The sequence below is a fragment of the Pelodiscus sinensis genome, chromosome 2 (assembly GCF_049634645.1).
Source record: "Pelodiscus sinensis isolate JC-2024 chromosome 2, ASM4963464v1, whole genome shotgun sequence".
Taxonomy (NCBI): domain Eukaryota; kingdom Metazoa; phylum Chordata; order Testudines; family Trionychidae; genus Pelodiscus; species Pelodiscus sinensis.
The window spans coordinates 186,315,523-186,335,047 of record NC_134712.1 but is presented as its reverse complement, the minus strand read 5'-3'; the positions used below and the strand labels follow the sequence as shown (position 1 = coordinate 186,335,047).

At 42.4% G+C, this 19,525-nt stretch overlaps 1 protein-coding gene across 2 annotated transcripts in view; it reads left to right on the top strand.

The window, feature by feature from the left end:
- CMC1 (C-X9-C motif containing 1) overlaps nt 1-14,081 on the top strand; it is a 58,148-nt gene extending 44,067 nt beyond the window's left edge. For both annotated transcript variants that reach the window (XM_006134307.4, XM_006134306.4), the window contains exons 3-4: nt 11,098-11,188; nt 13,742-14,081. In XM_006134307.4, coding sequence (XP_006134369.1) covers nt 11,098-11,188; nt 13,742-13,862 — 212 coding nt within the window. In that variant the 3' untranslated portion in view covers nt 13,863-14,081. The remainder of the gene's footprint in view (nt 1-11,097; nt 11,189-13,741) is intronic.
- The last annotated feature ends 5,444 nt before the right edge of the window (nt 14,082-19,525 follow it).

Here is a 19,525-nt window from a genome sequence, read left to right as displayed (position 1 = left end):
CGCTACTTTTCTCTGTTGAAGGGACTGGATCTGTTTTTTCTTCCACATACCTCCCTGAGAAGCTCTCTAAATTGGCCCCTTTGCCACAGGTTCCTTCCTCCTTCACTTTCTCCAAAGAGCTTTCTGCTGCCCCACTACCAAAGAGAATCTCCCCACCTTTTTGTCCCCTTGGAAGAATGATGATGAGTTGGAGTCCTTTTTGAACTCATTGGTTCCCCTTATCCAGACCAGCTTGCCCTGGACATAGGAGTTCACAAGGTCTTATTCCCCCTTTGCACCCTTGAGAGCCCTCACAAGAAACCTAGTATGTTCACATCTGTGCTCTCGTCGCATTGGATTTTTAAAAAATAACATTCTAAATTTTGCTCTCATTTTAAAAAGTTACAATTAAATCAAATCACAAACATGCTAAAACTACACTTACTTGGATTCTAGTCTGTCTAGCCTAACTACCAGCTCTTGCTGCTTTAAAGTCCTAGGCTTTCAGTTTCTGTTTCTCAGCAGGCTAAAGTCATGTGCAGAGAGAGACACAAGCTGAATAGGATTGTTTTTCTGTGCTTATATGGAGCTGAGCCAAGCAAGGCAGAAGAATTACTTAAGGCAATGTCTTAGAGAGACAATATATAGGAAAGGAACAGTGGTGTGGACTGGAAAGAAAAAGGAAGACATTATTCAGCACACACACACACTGCTTTCTGTATGCCCCCACTCTTTTGCCACAGGACAAACTGTCATGGCTTCTGGGTGTAAGACACTATCTGGGACTACTTCGAAGAAATTCCTTCCCTGGGTGAAAATGAGTCAAATGTAAGCAGTGGAAGAAAAAGTAGCAGGGCCAAATTGCAAGAATGAAACATTATAAGGAAACTGCTTATTGAGAGAAAATGATGTGGAAATGTCTGAAGACCAGAGTGGATCAATTGGTTAGTAACTTAAATAATTCATTTTGCATTGCATCATTCTTCGTTTAAATGCGATTGCTATGTTGCTAGGGGAAAAAATAGTCTAGCTAATTCTTATGGCGTGTTTAATTAGTTTACTGGGTTTAGAATCTGTCATCCAAGAATGTGGTACAGAAAGCAGTAGTCAGAGTTGCCAGTTGCCCTGGGTGTCATTTTCTTATTTTATATGACATAATACATGCCCCTTATTTTGGAACATGACCATAGACCGTAATGGTGATGCCATAATCTAATCTCTTTTTTACCAAAGCATAACTCAGCTTTTCCAAGGGAACCCCACACTATACTCGTTTTCTCAATAAACAGACGTGCTAGTGAGTTCAGTGGAACTATTCCAAAATTAAGTGCACTATAACTACAGCCAGTCTTAGCTTTTTTAGTAATTTGGAATCAGATTGGCATTTTAGCTGAAAAAAAAAAATGTAAATGATTAATTCAATAGAGTGCGAGGAACTGAGAACAACTATTGAAAATAATTTTTGAATTTTTGTTTCAGGATCCTATTTAAGCATAAAGACAAACTGTCTGGGTGTAACTTCAGAATCCTACATTGGTACTTTTCACAGCAGTGCTGCAACTAAACATATTTCAGACAACGAAGTACCAGTAGCAAGCAAAAGATTACAACCATCATGAATGGCTTTGTAGCAAGGACCAGCAAATACCAACAAAACACCCTAGATGAAAAGATTGCCCAGTTCAGTTATGCCAGAAACACTTCATTTTGTATTGTTAATAGTAAACACCTCATTGACAAGATTGAGTCCTTATGACCAGGCTACACTCCATCTCGTAGAGCAGACATTGGTGGAAGGTAAGAGAAGGAACTTGGAACATGGCTCAAGAAATACTGAGGGAACATTTGCCAGGTTAAGCGTTGATGTGTGGAGCAGTGTACACAATGATCCAGTAATATATGTCCGTGTGACAGCAGAAGATGGTGTTGAATATCTTTCAGAAACAATAGATATGTTGGGAAATACCCACTCACAGTATTTAAAGAATGCAACAGTGAAAGCTGTAATAAACTGTGAAAAAAATTGTCATGTGTAGCAGTTTTGTCACAGACAATGCTGCAAATGTGGCAAAGATGAGAGGATACTTAAAAGAAGAAAATGAAGGATGTTCCTTAACAGATGGCTGCAGTGCCCGTTTAATGCATCTTTTAACCAAAGACTTTAAGTATGTCCTCTCCAGGAGTAAAAGAAAATTCTGATGTTAAAAAATACTTCTGTAACAACGATTTTGCTTCAGCTTCCTTGAAGAAAGCAGGAACTAATTCTCCTTCATTATGTTTAATGGAATTTTGTGGTTGGTTGGGGTTTTGAACATTTAGTAAGAATTGGCCTATTCTCATAATAATTTGTGAAGAAAATTATGATAAAATAGATAGAATGATGTATCTAACATTGGCTTAGAGAGGAATGTAGAGTATATGTTCGGTATATAGAAGCTTACATCTATAACCTTTAACATCAGAGAAATTGCTGCTGCATTACTCTTGGTGTTGACATTTGTGAATGTCTCGACTTCTAAAAGGAATACCTCATCAGAAAGCTAAACTGCAGGTGGTAAAGAAGTGAATGAATCAGAAGAAAATGAGATGGAATTGATGCTTGAACATCCTCAACCGCAGATACAAAGGTAGATGCCTAACTTTTAAAAAAGGTGGTACTGCCATTGCATGGGCATCTGAAAGCTACTCCTCAGCTACGTCAATCATATACATTTCAGGGCTGGAGCGAAACCATTTGAGTACAGGTTTACTGATGAAGTGAACAGAGTCACTGTTCTGAATTGGAGGAAATCATTAGCCAGGCACCTTGAAACATTTCCTTCACTTGCAAAGCCAAATTTTCACAGCTGTAGCTTCCTCTGCAGGCACAGATAGAATATTTTCATCATTTGGTAGTGTTCATTCAAAGCTAAGAAATCAGCTGAGTTGAAAAAAGCAGGAAAACTCTTGTATATTCTCCTATATGTTGTAAAATGCTATAGTGTGTTGTAAATTAACGGTTTAAGTGATCAGATTTGCAATATTGTTTAAGAAAGTGGAAAAAGTATCAGTAGGAAACGTGATTTAAATAATCACTCTGTGCCAGAGTAGATGGTAGTGCCAAGTACATGTAGGCTAACCAGGTTTGTTTGTTTGACAGCTTGGAAGTCATTAACTGGAGATTCTGAAAACAGAGATTGAAATCCTGCTCCATTGATGTTAGTGGAAGATGGGCAGTAGACCTCAATGGGGCTAGGATTGCACCCAGAGCTCCTGAAATGGGAGACGCTTGGTGCACTATTACTTGTTCCTGCCTGGTCTTTTGATGCATGGCTGGCTGACACTCACAGGAGAGGAAATACTCATTACCATATACACAAACCAGAGGTCAAGTTTTAAAACACATTTTATGGTACCATCTAAAAAAACAATTTTCCATCTTTATTTCCAGACCTTGCGGCCAGGGATGGCAGGTTTTAGTGGTGCCCAGAGCCCACATCCTGCTCCCACTTAAAATCCCTGCCCCCACCTGCCTTAGATTCTCAAAAGAAGTTTGGGTAAGGGAGCAGTATGGGCTCTGGAAGGCAGTTTGGGTGCTGGCTCTGGGCTGGGGCAAGGGATGACAGTTTGGGTGGGGGAGGGTATAGGTTTGGATGGAGGCTGGGTGCAGGCTTGGAGCTGGAACAGGGTGGGGCAGCCCTGGGGTGCTGAAGGAGGTGTGAGCATCAGGGTGCCCATACTTTATGAAAATTAGGTTATGGATGTGAACAGGGCTTGCCGAGCCGTGGCGAGCCCCACTCGCCAGCCCCAGAACTGTCTGGCGTTCTGCTAATGCACAAATCGTTCTGCGCATGCGCAGATCGCCCAACCCCGGCTCTTCTGGGATGTAATCTACTAGATTGTCGAGCCCTGGATATGAATATGCATAATGTGAAGATGCTTTTTGCAAAAAAGGTCATGAAACCCATCAATTTTACAGTTACAATGTGCTGGATCTGTATATCCTATTTTTGAGTATGTATCATTCTTGTATGTGAAGTTAGAAATATGAAGTACAAAAAGCAGTGGATCTGTTCATAATTCTCAATATGCTAATGAAGGCCAACACTGATGCTCTGAAACTAAACTACTCGGTATTCAAACCAATGACCTGTGAATGGTCATGTTTGTCTTATAAGCCCAAACTGTAGTGGGTCCTAGAAAGATGTGACCATGCCACCTGGTACTGGAATCCACCTGTTACTTTTCCATGTGGGGGAGGGGTTGCCAAACAAAGGTTTCCTGTCCTGCGGGAAAGCCTATTTAAGCAATGGGAAGCCATCAGTCCTTTGTCTACAGCTGACCTTTGAAAGTGCCTGGTCCTCCCTGAGAGGGTGCAATGAACTTTGAAGAAGCTGGAGACCCAACTTAGAATAAAGATTAACTCTGATCTGAAGCTTTTTACCTGAGACAAGAACAGCTGCTTAGGGTAAGAATTTGTGTGTATCAGGTTTCTTAGTGCATTAGAACTAGCTAAGCATTTTTGTTCCTTTTTAATTTGGTAACTTTGATCTATTTTCACATGCAATTACTTAAATCCTACTTCTTTTACTTAATAAAAACACTTGTTTATCATCAAATCGGGATGTAAGCAATTAACCTTACTGCATGATGCTTGCCAGTAACCGGTTAACTGGTGGGTTGGGGGCTGCTCCAGCCTAGCCAGGTCTTCTGAGGATGGGAGCGCTCCAGCCTGCTCTGGCTTGAGCAGTCTGCCGCTCTGCGGATGGGGACCACTCTGATCTGAGCAGCCAGCAGTGTGACAGTCCTGGCCATGCTCCTGGTAAACATAACATTTAACTGGTTAGCTAGGATTTTACATCCCTATTATCAAACCCAGTGTATATAATTGTTACTGGGGAGTGAGGGGAGAGCAGCCACTGAGAATCTCTCTTTCACTGAGAGAGATGGCAGACACCTTTATAAGCTTCTCCATAGAACTTTTACCCAGAGTAAGATGTATTTATTTGTGGTTTTGGTCCCTTTTGGGGTTGGTTTCCTGGACGCTGAGCCCTCCCGGAGCTGAAGTGGTTTAGTATCTAATGTTGCTCTGCTGGGGAGAGAGCGGTAACCTCACCTTGGTAGTTTCACATGGGGAGACCAGAGGATATGGCTCAGCAGGACAGAATGGTAGGGAGCCCCAGAGAGCAGAAGGGGGCGCGGGGTCAGTAACATGGTCAAGGCACCAGGGGTCAATCATAAGGGGACGTCTCCGATTCAGTCTCTGATGAGGGTGTGAGAGAAAGTTTGGGGGGGGTAAGCCTGGAAGGGAGTGCAAGCTCTGGGAGGGAGGGGAAGGAGAGAAGGGTGTAGTGCTTACCTGGCCCCGTGGTCTTCGTTGGGGGTTTCTGCACACTGATGCCCACAGGGACCACCTCTGCTGCTCTCATTGGTCGCAGGAGCACTAAGCATGGGGGCATCGTGTTGTACCCCATGCACACCCCACCCTCCCCCCAGGTCAAAGATGTGCTGGCAACCACGCAGAAAAGGGAGCAGCTTGATCCCAGCTGTGCTACCAGTGGTGGCAGCAGGGGCCCCTACCCTAGTTTGAATCATCCAAGGACAGCAGATGGGGCCAGGAGTGCATGGGGAGGGAGGAACACCCAGGGGTAGCAGGCAGGGCCGGGGGAGAGACCTGGAGCTGGGCCACAGGCCAGGAATATTCCTGGTAGCCATACATCATTTACTGATAGAACTGGGGCCTCTCATCACCAGAGCTGAGATCATTTGTTAAAGAGCAAGTTCTTCTTCACTTGACATGTGATATTGAAAAACCGGCTTTATCGTGTTGAATGTGAAAGGTTTAGACCTCTGGAATTACAATCTACAGTAAGACTTCCGATAATCCGGAACCTATGGGATTTAGGTGGTGCCGGATTATCAGATATGCCGGACTATCAGGAGGTACTATAAGCAGGTTATATATATACACACACACACACACACACACACACACACACAGTATATAAAGAGTAGTTAACCCTTTTTATTGTACTTACTATATACAGTATACTGTAGTGTTTTCGTTTTTTTTAAGCTTTTTTTACCCTTTTTGCTCAGTTCAGCTGCTGCCGCTATTACCTTGTGACTCTTTTTTTGCCAAAGCTCACTCACTAGGCTCTTGCCATTTTGATGCTGGACTGTCAGGAGTGCTGGACTATTGGAGTTTTACTGTACATTGGCAGCTGTTAAAAATATTAAGCTATTATGAGTTTAATCAGATCTTTCCTATTTATTTTTTACAGTAGCCCATTATGGAACTTGAAGTTATCTGACTGCAGTATGAAAATAGCTAGAACCAGAAAATTGTGACAACTAAACGTAATATCAACTTCTGTAGATTTTGATATGAGATTACATCTAAAAATACTATTCCAAATGTGTGTGGTTATTCCCCAAATCAGCTTTAACACTGGAATTTTTTATATTCTTTATTTAGTAATCCTAAGATACTTATAAAATGAAATAGAACTAAAATTAGAATAGTGCTTTCCAGGCTGTTAGAAAATTTACGGTAATATTTCTAACTGAAAATGGTGTTGTGCCATACATAGCCACTTACACATTATCACAGGGATTTAAAGTGCTAGAAGTACAAGGAGTAATTAAGTAGTGTATGCTCATGCAGGGATGTCTAATATGCACTAACCTGCTCCTTTTTTCCTTTCTCTGTAAGTGTCGGCAACATTAAAGCTATATAGCTTGAAGCAGTTTTATCACTCTGTAATGATGCTTTCTATTTGCATGGCCATATAACACAAGCAGGGCCTTCTGAAGCTAGGGAATGCTTGCTATGCAGTTCCAGTTTCATTCACTGGGACATCACGCCTTTAACCAGTCAAGATTGGTGAGCTAACAAGTGAGAGGGACCTCCTGTTGTCTATAGCCTTTTTTTTTCCTCTAAACTTCGCAGCTTCCAGAAGTACCGATTATTACAAAAAAGAAGCACAGCACTTACGCTTCAGCCTGTGGGGACTAGAAATCAGATTGCTTGCTAGATAAGTCTTAAGCTTTAGAAGGCTTTTAATGAGAGTACATTTTATAATACAAATTATAGCTATCACATTGCTGTGAAATAGTGACATAGGACCACGTTGTACAAATCTCCAAGAAACAAAAAGCTAGACACTTTCACTCAACAATAGTATACTCTTGAAGCTAAATAAATCCCTTCGTGCTATTACAGCACATTTTGCATCTCTTATGTTAGTCTGATTTGTTTTTACTAGTAATACCATTTTAAATTACATGTAGGTCCAACTGTTCAAAAGCATTCTTAAACACTTTATTTTTGTGGACTTAAGTTTTTGCAACATGCTAAAATTGGATCTAGTGTTCATATCAAGTCTGGCATTTTAAGTACTGTAGTCAGTTTCTGCATGAAAATGTTTCCTTGGGCACATGTGAAATAGTTGCACACATTTAGCTGGCCTCTATAAGTACATCTAATTGTTGAGCATAAATAAAAATATAGTTTAACAATGGCTTTAATTTTTGTAATTTTAGTAACTTTCTATTTCAGCATTTGGAAAAACACCACCTTTGTAAGCAACTTTATTAGGCTAGTCATAAGTACATTTAAGCAAATGCCAAGTAATTGTATCCTAATCTATTACAGTATTTGTGTATTTTTTAAAGTAATTGAATGGAAAGAAAACAAATGGCACACTACACAGAGTAACTAATTGGTAGGGAATTGGTTGTAGGATGTGCGTGTTTGTGTTATTTAAAGAATCTCATACATTCTATTTTTAGTGTGTTATATAGAATAAGATACTTTCTTAAGGCTGGGTGCCCCCTTCAATTCTGTACCTCTCTTTGGGTACGTCTACACTACAGCGCTAATTTGAGTTAACTTACTTTGAAATAGTTAATTCGAATTAACGCATCTACACATAAAACCTATTTCGAAATAGCGCCCCCACACTGAGTGGACCCTGAACCAAAGTTAAGGCTGGCAGGAACCAGTGCCGGCAGGGCATCAGGTTAGGACTTAGTGTGTGGGGCTGCTGCCTGAGGCTAACTGAGCTCCGTGCTTGAAGGGACCCTACCACTACCCTGGACAGAGAGTTCTCAGGGTTCCCCGCTTGCTTGTCTACCTCGATGAGGGACAGCAAAGCACTCCTGTCTTGGAGTGCCCTGAGTACCCACACTCGGGACAACACAGCATTTGGCCACATGGAGCCAGAGCTGCCCCTGGCACGCTGGTGCATCTCGTGGGGTCGTTGCCATCAGCCCGGCTGCACTTGCTGCAGGCTGCCATCCGGGGGGCCCATCGGGGGGCTGTCAGGATCCCGGAGGCCCTGCGGGAGAATGTCCACTTCGAAGAGACCAAAGAGCCACCCTGGTCCTCCCCACCGGAGGCTCGTGCCCCATTCCTCCCTCATGTCCTTCCACTTACTCCTCCCTAGCCCCCCTTCCTGATGTCAAACAAAAGATGTATGTTCAAAAATAGAAACTGGGTTTATTGAACAAAATGGGGGGTGGGAGGAGCCTCTGGGGAGACTGGGAAAAGGAGGTGGGAGAGGGGAAGAGAGAGGGTGGGAGAGGGGAGTGAGAAACGTGGGAGGAGGGAGCTGGAAGGGGGAAGCAAGGGGAGGGGAAGCTCAGGGCCCAGGGCCAGGGGTCTGGCCAGACCAACTTGATTTTCATGCAAACCTGCTCCTAGATTCGCATGTGGCCTTTGGTGGCCAGGCTGGCAGCTATCCTGCCATAGATGGCCGAGTTCCTCGTCTAGGGTGGAGATCATGGACATTGGGGGCATTCCCCCCCAAACCTGAATAAGGTCCATGATTTCCACTGCTGGCTCTGGGCTGGCAAGCTTGGACCTGCAACAGGCACTGTGGCCAAAGTCTACCCCTTTAATGGCTCCGGGGCTGGAGGAGAGGAGAGTAAGTTTTCCTGGTTGTGCCCAGAATGGCCATACCTTTTCAGAGTTGTCTACTGTGTTATCTTCTCTATGAAACACTCAGAGTGTGATTTGATTTGGGATTTGAGGATAGGAAGAAGAGCCGTACATCAACTATTCACCTTGGCATTATACCCTCCTGACTGGGAATTTCAAAGAAGAAATTATCAGGAATCAATGTTGCTAAAGGCTACAATACATAAAGCTAGTAATAGCTAGGCTCCTTTCAACTCTGCTGCTGTAGGGGAGAAGAATCAGCAGGGCAGCATATTTTTTCTCGGGAACTAGTGGTGTCTTTTTTTGTGTGGCCCAAGAGTAGTGGGAGACTATGCCTGTTGTATGCTCCCAGGTCCCCTAGGTAGGACCTCTCACCCAAGAGGAGAATTACTTGGAAACTCCCTGGTGTAAACCTCACCTCAATATTTGCCTAGGGCTCTTTCACAAGAGGAAATGATCCAGCCAATGGTATTTAATTGGTTTAGTAATTACTGTCATTACTGCACTAGACTGTAGTAATTATTATGCTTAGCAAATGTTGGAAGCCCTAGTCCTACAAAAATCCCAACATTAACAGTCCTAACTTTTATTTAACAATACTAACAGTCATTGATTTAGCGTTTTTAACATACACAAGCTATTTCACCACAAAAACATTGACTTATCAGTCTGAAAGGTAAAGAGGAGTTTTAAATGGGATTTGTCGCAGAATACACAGCTTCAGAAATTGGTTGGGGGTATTAGCAACATCGCTGTATATGAGTCTGTTAATGTGTTATACAGTATGAAGGAAAGAGTCTAATTAAAATCTTGTTGCTAAACAAGTGTCAAAGACCTCACAAACAGCTTGAGGCTCCAGGCTAGCCATTGTTAGGCTTGAAGATCAGACTCGGTCAGTGAATGAGAAATGTTTTATAATGTGGCTTAGTTTGTTCATAACACACGAGTATCATTTAGATGTTGCATAATATCTGCACAAGTATATCTACGGTGCCTTTGACCCAATTAAAGTATTAGTGTGGGTACTAAAGGGCTTTTGCTATCATTCAGGATGAGTTTTTTGTGAGATCTGTGTTTGGCAGATTATCTCCCAGGATTCAAGAACTCAGCTATAAGAGCACCTTTGCCAAGCAGCAGATAGTGCTCTCAAGATGTGCCATCTGGAATACACAATCCTCACACTTCCAGCAGCAAAAATTAGGTGCAGTCATTGAAATAAATGGCCATAAACTGGTGTATGACTGAGTTGAGAGGCAAATCAGGCCACATCATCCACATCAGAAGTAAAGATTAAGTAGCGTGTGTCTACATTTCACACTAAGCACAGACCCTAATTCAGGTTTCAATCCAGCTAATCTAGGTCCAACCCATACCAGATTGACTCTGGTCAGCAAGCACTCAGGACTCAGATTCTAGGATGCTGCTTGGGGCGAGGGGGATGAGAGCTTGCACTGTACTCCCCTGTCATTTTGTATTGCAGACACAGTTCACATGACAGTCAGAAGGTCAGTATATTGCACTATGGGCATGTTAGCACTGCTATGAAACCCAGGTCCAGGAATTATAAATCCAGTGTGGATGCTCAAAGATAGGTTTGGAAACAGAGTCCAAAAGCCTTTGCCTCATAGACCAAAGTGTGCAGTGTGGCACAGACGTACAGTATGGCAGTGTTTCTTAAACTGTATTCCACGGCACACCAGTGTGCCACGAGGCAGTTGGAGGTGTACTGTGGAGAACAGTTCAAAATGACTGCCCTTAAAGGGCCAGGCGAACCTCTCTCAACTCACAGACTTTTTTTTTTCCCTTTGCTCAACAAAAAAATCCTTGATATTCCTCAAAAAAAAAAATTGTTTGGTGTTCCTCGGTCTTAAAGTTTAAGACACTGGGCTATAGGTTTGCCACAGCTTAAAGAATAATAATCTTCTGATAGCTGAGCATCTTAACACTGGATGTTAGACTAAGATAAGTGAGAAGTCAGATTCCAGTTGTCTTTAAAAAAATAAAATAAATACATTAAGTTCATCACCAATCTAAGTCTAATGCTTGGATATACTGAGGTAACAAAAGTTCCAAGCTTGCCATAATGTCGGAAACAGATCAGCGAGGAGTCAGCCTGTAAAAATAGTGTATTGTACTTGTGTTAATGTGGATCCATAATACAAAAATCTAAACTCTCAATTTTTTTTTTATTTCAGAATTTACTAAATGCTGCCAAGACACTGGCTTTCTTATGGTGGTGAAGTGCCGACAGGAGAATGCAGCATTGAAAGAATGTCTAACTGCCTAGTAAGTCAGATGACTTAAAAAATAGAATTTATGATGTATTTTCAAGGTGGTCTCTAAAAGGTACCATGCATCTTCAGATGATTCCAAAAGCAAATGTAGATGCTGACCTCTTCAGGCAAGTTTGCAATGTGTCATGATTTGGTCCTTTGAGTACTGAATCTAGGGTGGTATATTTTCTCAAGGAAAGCAGTTATATCTTCAGGGAAAACAAGACATCTTGGACTTTTACACAAGAATTAAAAAAAAATTCTCATGGTTGAGATCATTGTTTAAGGCAAAGTGCTGGTGGATACCAATATTCTATCATGGTGCCAGAGGCCGCACGGAGCTCTTTTTTGCAGCTCTTGCTTGTTCAGTGAATATGATCAAAGACTATGGACTTTTTTTTTGTCTCTCTTGTACTCTATTAGGTGTCAGTACCTACAGCTGGGTTATTTAGAGGATTAATTACGTAATGTGAGGGTTGAAACAGAGGGAAAAATACATTAATGCCTTTACAAAAAACCATAGCAATGACTCAGTTATTTAGAACAGACAGAGCTGTTTTAAACAACTTTTAAGTTAGATATGCGTTGCCAGGCACACATTAACAGCTCTGTCTATGCAACAAACACTTGCATTACAGTAAATGTTAATTTGAAATATTAATTGTGGATTCTCTATAAACTAACCCTTGTCAATTGCCTTCTGGGTGGGTGGGTGGGTGTGTGTATATAAAAGCAAGCACCTCATTTCCTGGGGCCACTATAGCAGACTATCTGGAACTCAGATCTGAATATTGGGTATAGCAGATGTGCTACACCAGGAACCATTATAGAACAAATGTGAAGTTGAGAGGTGTATTCCTGACATTAAGGTTAATTTAAAAAATAAGTTAAATCTTCATTCATGACTTGTTTGTACAGGACCAAACACACTGTGCTCGTCTCCCTAATGGAGAGAATTTGATTACTTAGGGCTTTTCTACATAATGGGGTTATACATGCAGTAGGAACGTGATTTCTAAAGCATACTGAAGTGTTTTTGAGCTTTAATGTGCTTAGCACAGTGTTATTTCAAATAATACCTCATCAGCTGGATCTACACAGACCAACTGATGTGTAATTTAGAAGACAGACCCCCAGTGGCCAAGCACTAAATTGAGTAAAGGGCACAACACATGAATTCCTGTAGATTCTAAGAACTTGCTGACATGGGGAAATAGCCCCTGGTAGTTGTACTGTATTAGATACTTTTAGGGCAAAGTAAGTATGGAGCTTACTGCATTTTAGCTTAATCCACTTCCAAAGCTAAAGCACACTAGGGCCAGGCCTACACGAAAGGGCAAGGTCAAATCAAGATATACAACTCCAGCTACATTAATTACATAACTGGAGTTGACATACCTTGATTTGAGTTTCTCTGCTGTCCCCAGTGGGAGGTGTGCCCACAGGAGCACTGGCAGCCAACAGGGTGCCCACTGAGTTTGATTTGGCAGGTCTTAACTAGATTTTTTGCTTAGTGAAGATAATACCTTAGTGTCTGTGTGAAACAGCTATCCCCTAGTGCAGAAAAGCTCTTGCAGACTCTAGTGCCGTGTGTCTAACACGCTAGCCACATGTGACTATTTGGCCAGTTGAGTGTAGCTAGTTCACTATAGTAGTAGCCACTATAGTGGCTCTAGTGCAAAATAAGTTAACTTCCCTGTACGGAGAAGCCCTAACCCCACCTCCCCCCCATCTCCAGTGAGATGATCTGAATTGTACAGGGTTGCCCCTCCCTGGGCCAGCATCCTTGGGACAGGTCAGGTAATTTGCCAGACCAAGGGAGGCCCCCTACCACCACTGCCCTTCAACACTAGGGCTCTGTTTCTGCCCCAGCTAGCCACCTTACTTCCAGCCCCTGTTACTGTTGGGCCTGGACTTCAGCTGGGCTGCTGGCCCCACTGTCCTAAACTGGACTGCCACACTGTGGGGTCCAGCCCCCAGCCTCACTGGTGGATGATGGCCCTCCTGCCACTAGGTTCCCTGGGCTCTCTTGTGAAGGAACATCCATGTCCATTTTGGAAAATGCAACCTGTAATTCAAACAATTTTAACCTAATCACGACATATTTAACAATATTAGGTTTTATATAAGAACTACAAATCTGAACTTACGAGTAATAAGCTATTTTTGCTCACTCTTATTTGCAAATATTATTCTATGGAAAACAAGTTAGAAAAGTGGTTTAATTTTAAGATAAACATATGTAAACCGAGAAAATACTAGTTGGTATCCAGGGGAAAAAAAGGAATGGTTAGTGAGTTTGTGATATCAGAAATACTTTTTTGGGTTTGCCCTTCAGCCACAATGGCATAGTTCAAGTCTGAAAACAACATACTCTCCAGCAGCAGGCAGTGTTGGGGAGGAAAGATATGAAAATTTAAAGCTAGTCCCTAATGGAAACAGGCAAATTCAAAATCAACTTGCGTATGAACATTTATTAATGATGCAGGTAGCATCTCAGATCCACAAATGTTAATAACTTCTTTGATTTAAGGTACGAGTCACAATATTTGGGTTTTTTTTGTAGCTATAATGATCCAGCATTTTATGAAGAATGCAAAACTGAATACTTGAAGCAAAGGGAAGAATTCAGAGCTACTGGAATTCCTGATAAACGAAGACAACAGAAGCTTCCTACAAGCATGTAGCTAAATCCTAAAATGAAGTTTGGAATTTTCTTTCAGTTAGACACATACTTTGATTTTGTGGAATAAGATTAGACTCAATTTTTTAAAAAAATCATTGTTTGGCTTTCAGGCTGGATTTGAATGAAATAAGATGCATCTTATATTGTACTTTGTCTATTAAGAATAAATTTTCTATGAATTAATTGAAAATAAACTAGGATGTATTTTTAATCTGCTCAATTCCAAGTGTTTGAGGAACTCTGTGTAGCATATTTTGAGAAAAAAGCCAAGAGCCGTCTATTCTTACTGAACATTTTGATTTGCCCTTCCTCTACTAATATTCCCCTCTATAATCCAAGGAAGATATTTTGCTTCTTTTTATGGTAATGAACAGGTAATGAATTTCAGCCACTGTCTGGATAAAAGAACAATTTAAGGTGTACCTTTATCACTTAGCACAGCTGCATACAAAAACACACTGTGGCTTCATTAACCCATTAGACTTGAAAAAATACTGTTCTTATCTTGGGAAAAGTGTGATATAACTCACAGTTGTAGAAATAATCATTAAAAGGAGTATATAATAGCTAAAGATGTTAAGCCTGCACAGAGCTCTGAAAACTTTCTGCTCCTAAGAGCATTCTCTCTAACTCCATTATAGTCTCTTTTGCCCAGTTCTATATCTAGGACTGCTGCCCCATTACACATGAGCCCTTTAGACTTATCCCTTCTCAGGAAGCTCACATCTTAAGGAAATCTCTTTCAAAGAGGGTCAGAATGCAGCTGAAACATTGGCAAAAGCATCATTTAAGGAAAAGGTGTTCTCTCTCCATGCAAGGTTTAATTGTAGTGAAAGCTGGATTGTGAGAACAGACTTATGGGAAAGAGGGGAAAACAAACAGGAACATACTAGGATAAAGAAGTCTCCAGAAGAGAGAGAAAAGCATAAATTCTAACCATCACTTAAAGAAAAAGCAGTCAATGCCTCTAAACAGAATAATCCTTAGAGATAAGAGGGTTGGACTCAAATAGTTGCATGTGCAAAATTGTGGTAAGTAAGTAGTCAACCAACAGGCATATAAGAAACTAAGCTCCAGGTACTACAAGGGGTTATTAATAAATCAAGGAAATAAGCTGATGGACAAAGCCAGAATTGTTTCTAGATACCTAATTTAGCACTTTGCTTACTGTTTGAAAGAAGCTGTTTCTCTAAAGTGCCATCATCCACCTCGGTTACTGCATCTGAAAAATTTAAGAGGGGGGAAAAACCTATACAGGTGTTATTGATTTTTTATTTATATGTTGCCTGTTCAATTCCTTTTATCACCACAAAATATGGGTTGCTCCTGACTTGAAATGGAAACTCTGGTGTCCTAGACATTTGGAAAATGTTCACAACACATTATAGGTAAAACTTACAGTCTTGTCTATCTGAAGTCTGCCTGTTTCTTGAATAATCAAGGACACTGCCTTTTGCTTTAGTGGCTTTTAGACTACTGCACTCAAAAGAGCGTAGGTGGACCCTAATGAACTGGGAAGCCTGAGAACATGTAGCTAGACTGGCAGTGCCACCTATTAAGAGTTGCCGATCAGTTTTTATTTTAAACACTATTTTCAGTTGCCAGGTTAATTATATGTGAAGGTTTTCTACATTTGCTATCTGCCTTGGGCAGATCTTTTGGGGAAGCTTCAGCAAAAGGAGAAGCTGTTTTTCAGGATAGGGAAAAGTTTTATCGAGTGTTAATTCCAACCATTTCTTCAGAGAAAAACACTGAAGTTTGCAGTGGCATGGCCTTGAGAACAGATTGTATTTACTGTTCCTCAGAAAATTCTGAAGGTCCCTATTTGCACATGGTTGGAAGAGCTCTTTAGTGGCTTGCTCTAAGTCTCCAGCAAGGACTAGTTTAATCGTTCTTTTTAAGGCCTGTGGGACTTAGCCTCAACAGTCATCACATGCATAGACCTCCTACCAACCAGGTGCCCTGGACCTGCTCCCAGCCCACACTATCTCCTGCCTAGAAGGCACAGCACTGGAACTTCAGAGGACTAACACACCCATAGCACAATTTTCCTGTAGCTTAGTTAGAAAGACAGTCCAAGGAGAAAGTCAAAAGATCATCTTCCGTTCACTAGTTTTAATTCTGTGCACTTCATAGCTCTGCACCAAGCCTTTCCGCCCCTTCATGTACCACTCTATTTTATAGATCTAGTACTTGAGCAGTTGTATAAAGTCACAGCTGCCAGAGCTAGCATTTGCAGGATCTCCAAGCTGGCTGGCCCAAATCTTAATTTGACAGCACTGACATTCATTACACCCTCCTCTTTTGCCAGTCTTTATACACAGAACATGACCTTCATTCAGTGCTTAGGCTGGGATGCCAGCTGGGTTCTTTTCCTTTGCAATGCACATGCAATGGTAGCTTGGCATTTGCTAAGTTCTTCTTTAAGAAGTGTCCCGGTGGGATCTCCACTATAGGGCTATGCCTGCACTGGCATGATTTTGCACAAATACTTTTAACACAAGAGTTTTTGCGTCAAAGTATTTGCACAAGAGAGCATCTACACTGGCATGTGCTTTTGCGCAAAAGCATCCATGCTAGTGTAGATACCCTCTTGCGCAAGAAAGCTCCAATGGCCATTTTAGCCATCGGGCTTTCTTGGGCAATAAATTAACGTTGCCTGTCTACACTGGCCTCTTGCGCAAGAACAGTTGCACAAGAGGACTTATCCCTGCACGGGAGCATCAGAGCATTTGTGCAAGAAGCACTGATTTTATACATTAGAACAGTGGTCCCCAATGCAGTACCCGCGGGCGCCATGGCGCCCACTGGGCCATTTCTGTGCGTCCGCCAAGTGATCAGGGCCAGCCCTGCTCCCAGGCGCATGGCACATGAGCAGCCCCACCCCCAGGCTTGTGGTGTATGGGCATCCCCGCCCCTGGGCACACGGCACAGGAGCGGTGCCAACCCCAGGCACGTGGCATATAGTCATCCCCACCCCTGGGCACGCAGCACAGGAATGGAAGAGGCTTGATATCCTAGACAGAAAAATCACATTCCTCTGCCTCCCTGCTCATCAGGATAGCTAATTATGAGGCGCTGTGAGCAAAGTATACATATCACCATTTTGAGAACATGAAAAATTTTATTGAATGGCTACCCGATGATAATAAGGCTTCCTTCCAGTCTAACATAGAGGAGGCTTCCTTATAGCTAAGAATGCTCTGCAAGCATCCCTCGAAGTAGCTGATATTGCAGCATGATCCTTACTTATGTCGGTAGTCATGCAGAGTGTCTCAGGATTCCCTAGGGAGGTACAGAATACTGTTGAGGATCTCCCATTTGAAGGACAAAAGCTTCCTCCCCTTCCCCCCCCAATGACCACAGATGCCTCACTACATTTGCTCAAGGACTCACAAGCAACCCTAAACACCCTGGGCATGTATGTTTCCCAACCCAGAAGGAAACTAAATAGACAATTCACACCTCGGGGTAGAGCATCCTCATTGTAGCTTCTCTGGGATGTGTACAATCTAGGAAGGAGGCAGAGGTAACAAAAACAGACAAACACAGGAACAACCTACCATGTCCCAGTCCACCAATGGGCAACAAACTTTTTGAACGTCTGGCCAAGGGTTCAATATCATTTATAACAAATGCTTGATACCAATTCATTCTGCAGCCCTTTTACCATGCATGGACCCAGATTACCACAGACAATTGGGCTTCAGAAGTCATACCAAAAGGCCTCGCAATACCATTCACCACATTTGCTCCAGCCCTTGTGTTCAGGGACCCTTCTCACAAGTTCCTGCTACAACAGGAGAGAAACAGATTACTCCATATGGGAGCAAAAGAGATTGTACCAGCTCATCTCAGGGGAAAGAGTTTCTACTCAAGATACTTCCTCACGCCAAAAAAGGAAAATCAGGAGGCTGGAGACCCATCCTGGACTTATGCAGACTGAACAAATATCTAAAAGCAAAGATTCACTATGGTAACTCTAGCAAAGATAATTCCATTCCTCAAACAGGGAACAGGACATGTATTTTCACATATCAAGTATCATATCACACAGACAATTTCTAAGACTTACTCTAAAGGATCAACATTTTCAGGGCTGGATCCTCCCATTTGGCCTATCCTCCACACCCAGAGAGTTTTTTTCCCCCCAAAATACTGACTCTGGCAATAGCTCATCTCAGAAAGCAGGACACAATAATATTCCCTGGATGACGATCTAATTATGGCACATTCAGACCATGAAGCCATCCAATTCACTGCAGAGACAGTTCATCTATTCACATCTGTAGGTCTCCAGATAAGTGCACAAATATTATACCTCTCGCCATCCCAGACGCTGGAGTTCATAGGAGCTGCACTGGATTGCACAAATGCATAGGCACGACTACCATTATAGAAGTTCCAAACACTGTCTACGCTAACAAACTATTATAGACAGCCCCACAGTATGGGCCAGACAGTGCCTTCAGCTTCTAAGCCACATGTCAGCAACCACATACGTGGTTCCCCACACCAGGCTACACGAGATATCTCCAGCCATGGTTTCATGCATGCTTTTGACCTCACGAGCACCATATGCAGAAAATGCTCAGCCTCACAAGGAGGGTCAGAGTCACTTCTGTGGTGGCTTTCCAACAGATGCCCCCATCCATAAGCATAACCATGGATGCTTCAGTAGAAGGCTGGGGTATGCACACCAACAAGCACACACCCAGGGAAGATGGACGCCGACAGTCAGCCCTGCACATCAACATTTTCGAACTTCTCACAGTGCAAAGAGCATGTGAGCACTTTCTACCATTGATCCACAGCAACTCTGTAAGGATACTCACAGATAACACCGCCTGCATGTTTTACATAAATCGTCAAGGAGGGCAAGATCACATCCCCACTGCAGAGAGGCAGCAACACTGTGGCACTGGTGCATTCACCACATTACCCTCCCAGCAGGGTATCCAAACAAGCAACCAAAACATAACTGCAGACCATCTAAGCCGCACAGTTCATCAGAAATACAAATGGGGATGCATTCTCGAGCCCTAGATTTCGTCTTCCTCAAGTGGGGTTTTGTGGAAATAGACTTATTTGCCATTACACAATACCTCAGGGCAAGGCTGGGCAAGGACTCCATGGAGGATGCTATGTTGATCAGCTGGTCTCATGATCTCCTATATGCCTCTTCACCACTTCCCTTTCTCGGCAAGGCCATACAGAAAATAAAGCAGCGCCAAGTCATGATTACTGCATAGCCCAGATAAACCTGGTTTCCTTAACTATCACAGCTGGCAGCTATGCCATCGATTTCTCTTCTAAAGAGGCCAGATATACTTTCTCTCTGGATTGGGTTTGAGTTCTCCACATATTCACAAACGCCATCTCTGGGCTTGGATCCTCCAGGGGTGAATACTCGACAGCAGACCTGGTTAGAGGAAGTCCACAATATAATCCTGAATTGTTGCAAACACTACGGCTGTGTCTAGACTGCATCCCTTTTCCATAAAAGGGATGCAAATTAGACATCGCAATTGCAAATGAAGCGGGGATTTAAATCCCCCTGCTTCATTTGCATAAAATGGCTGCCACTTTTTTCCAGCTCGGAGCTTTGCCGGAAAAAAGCACCAGTCTAGACGGGGATCTTTCGGAAAATAAAGCCTTTCCGAA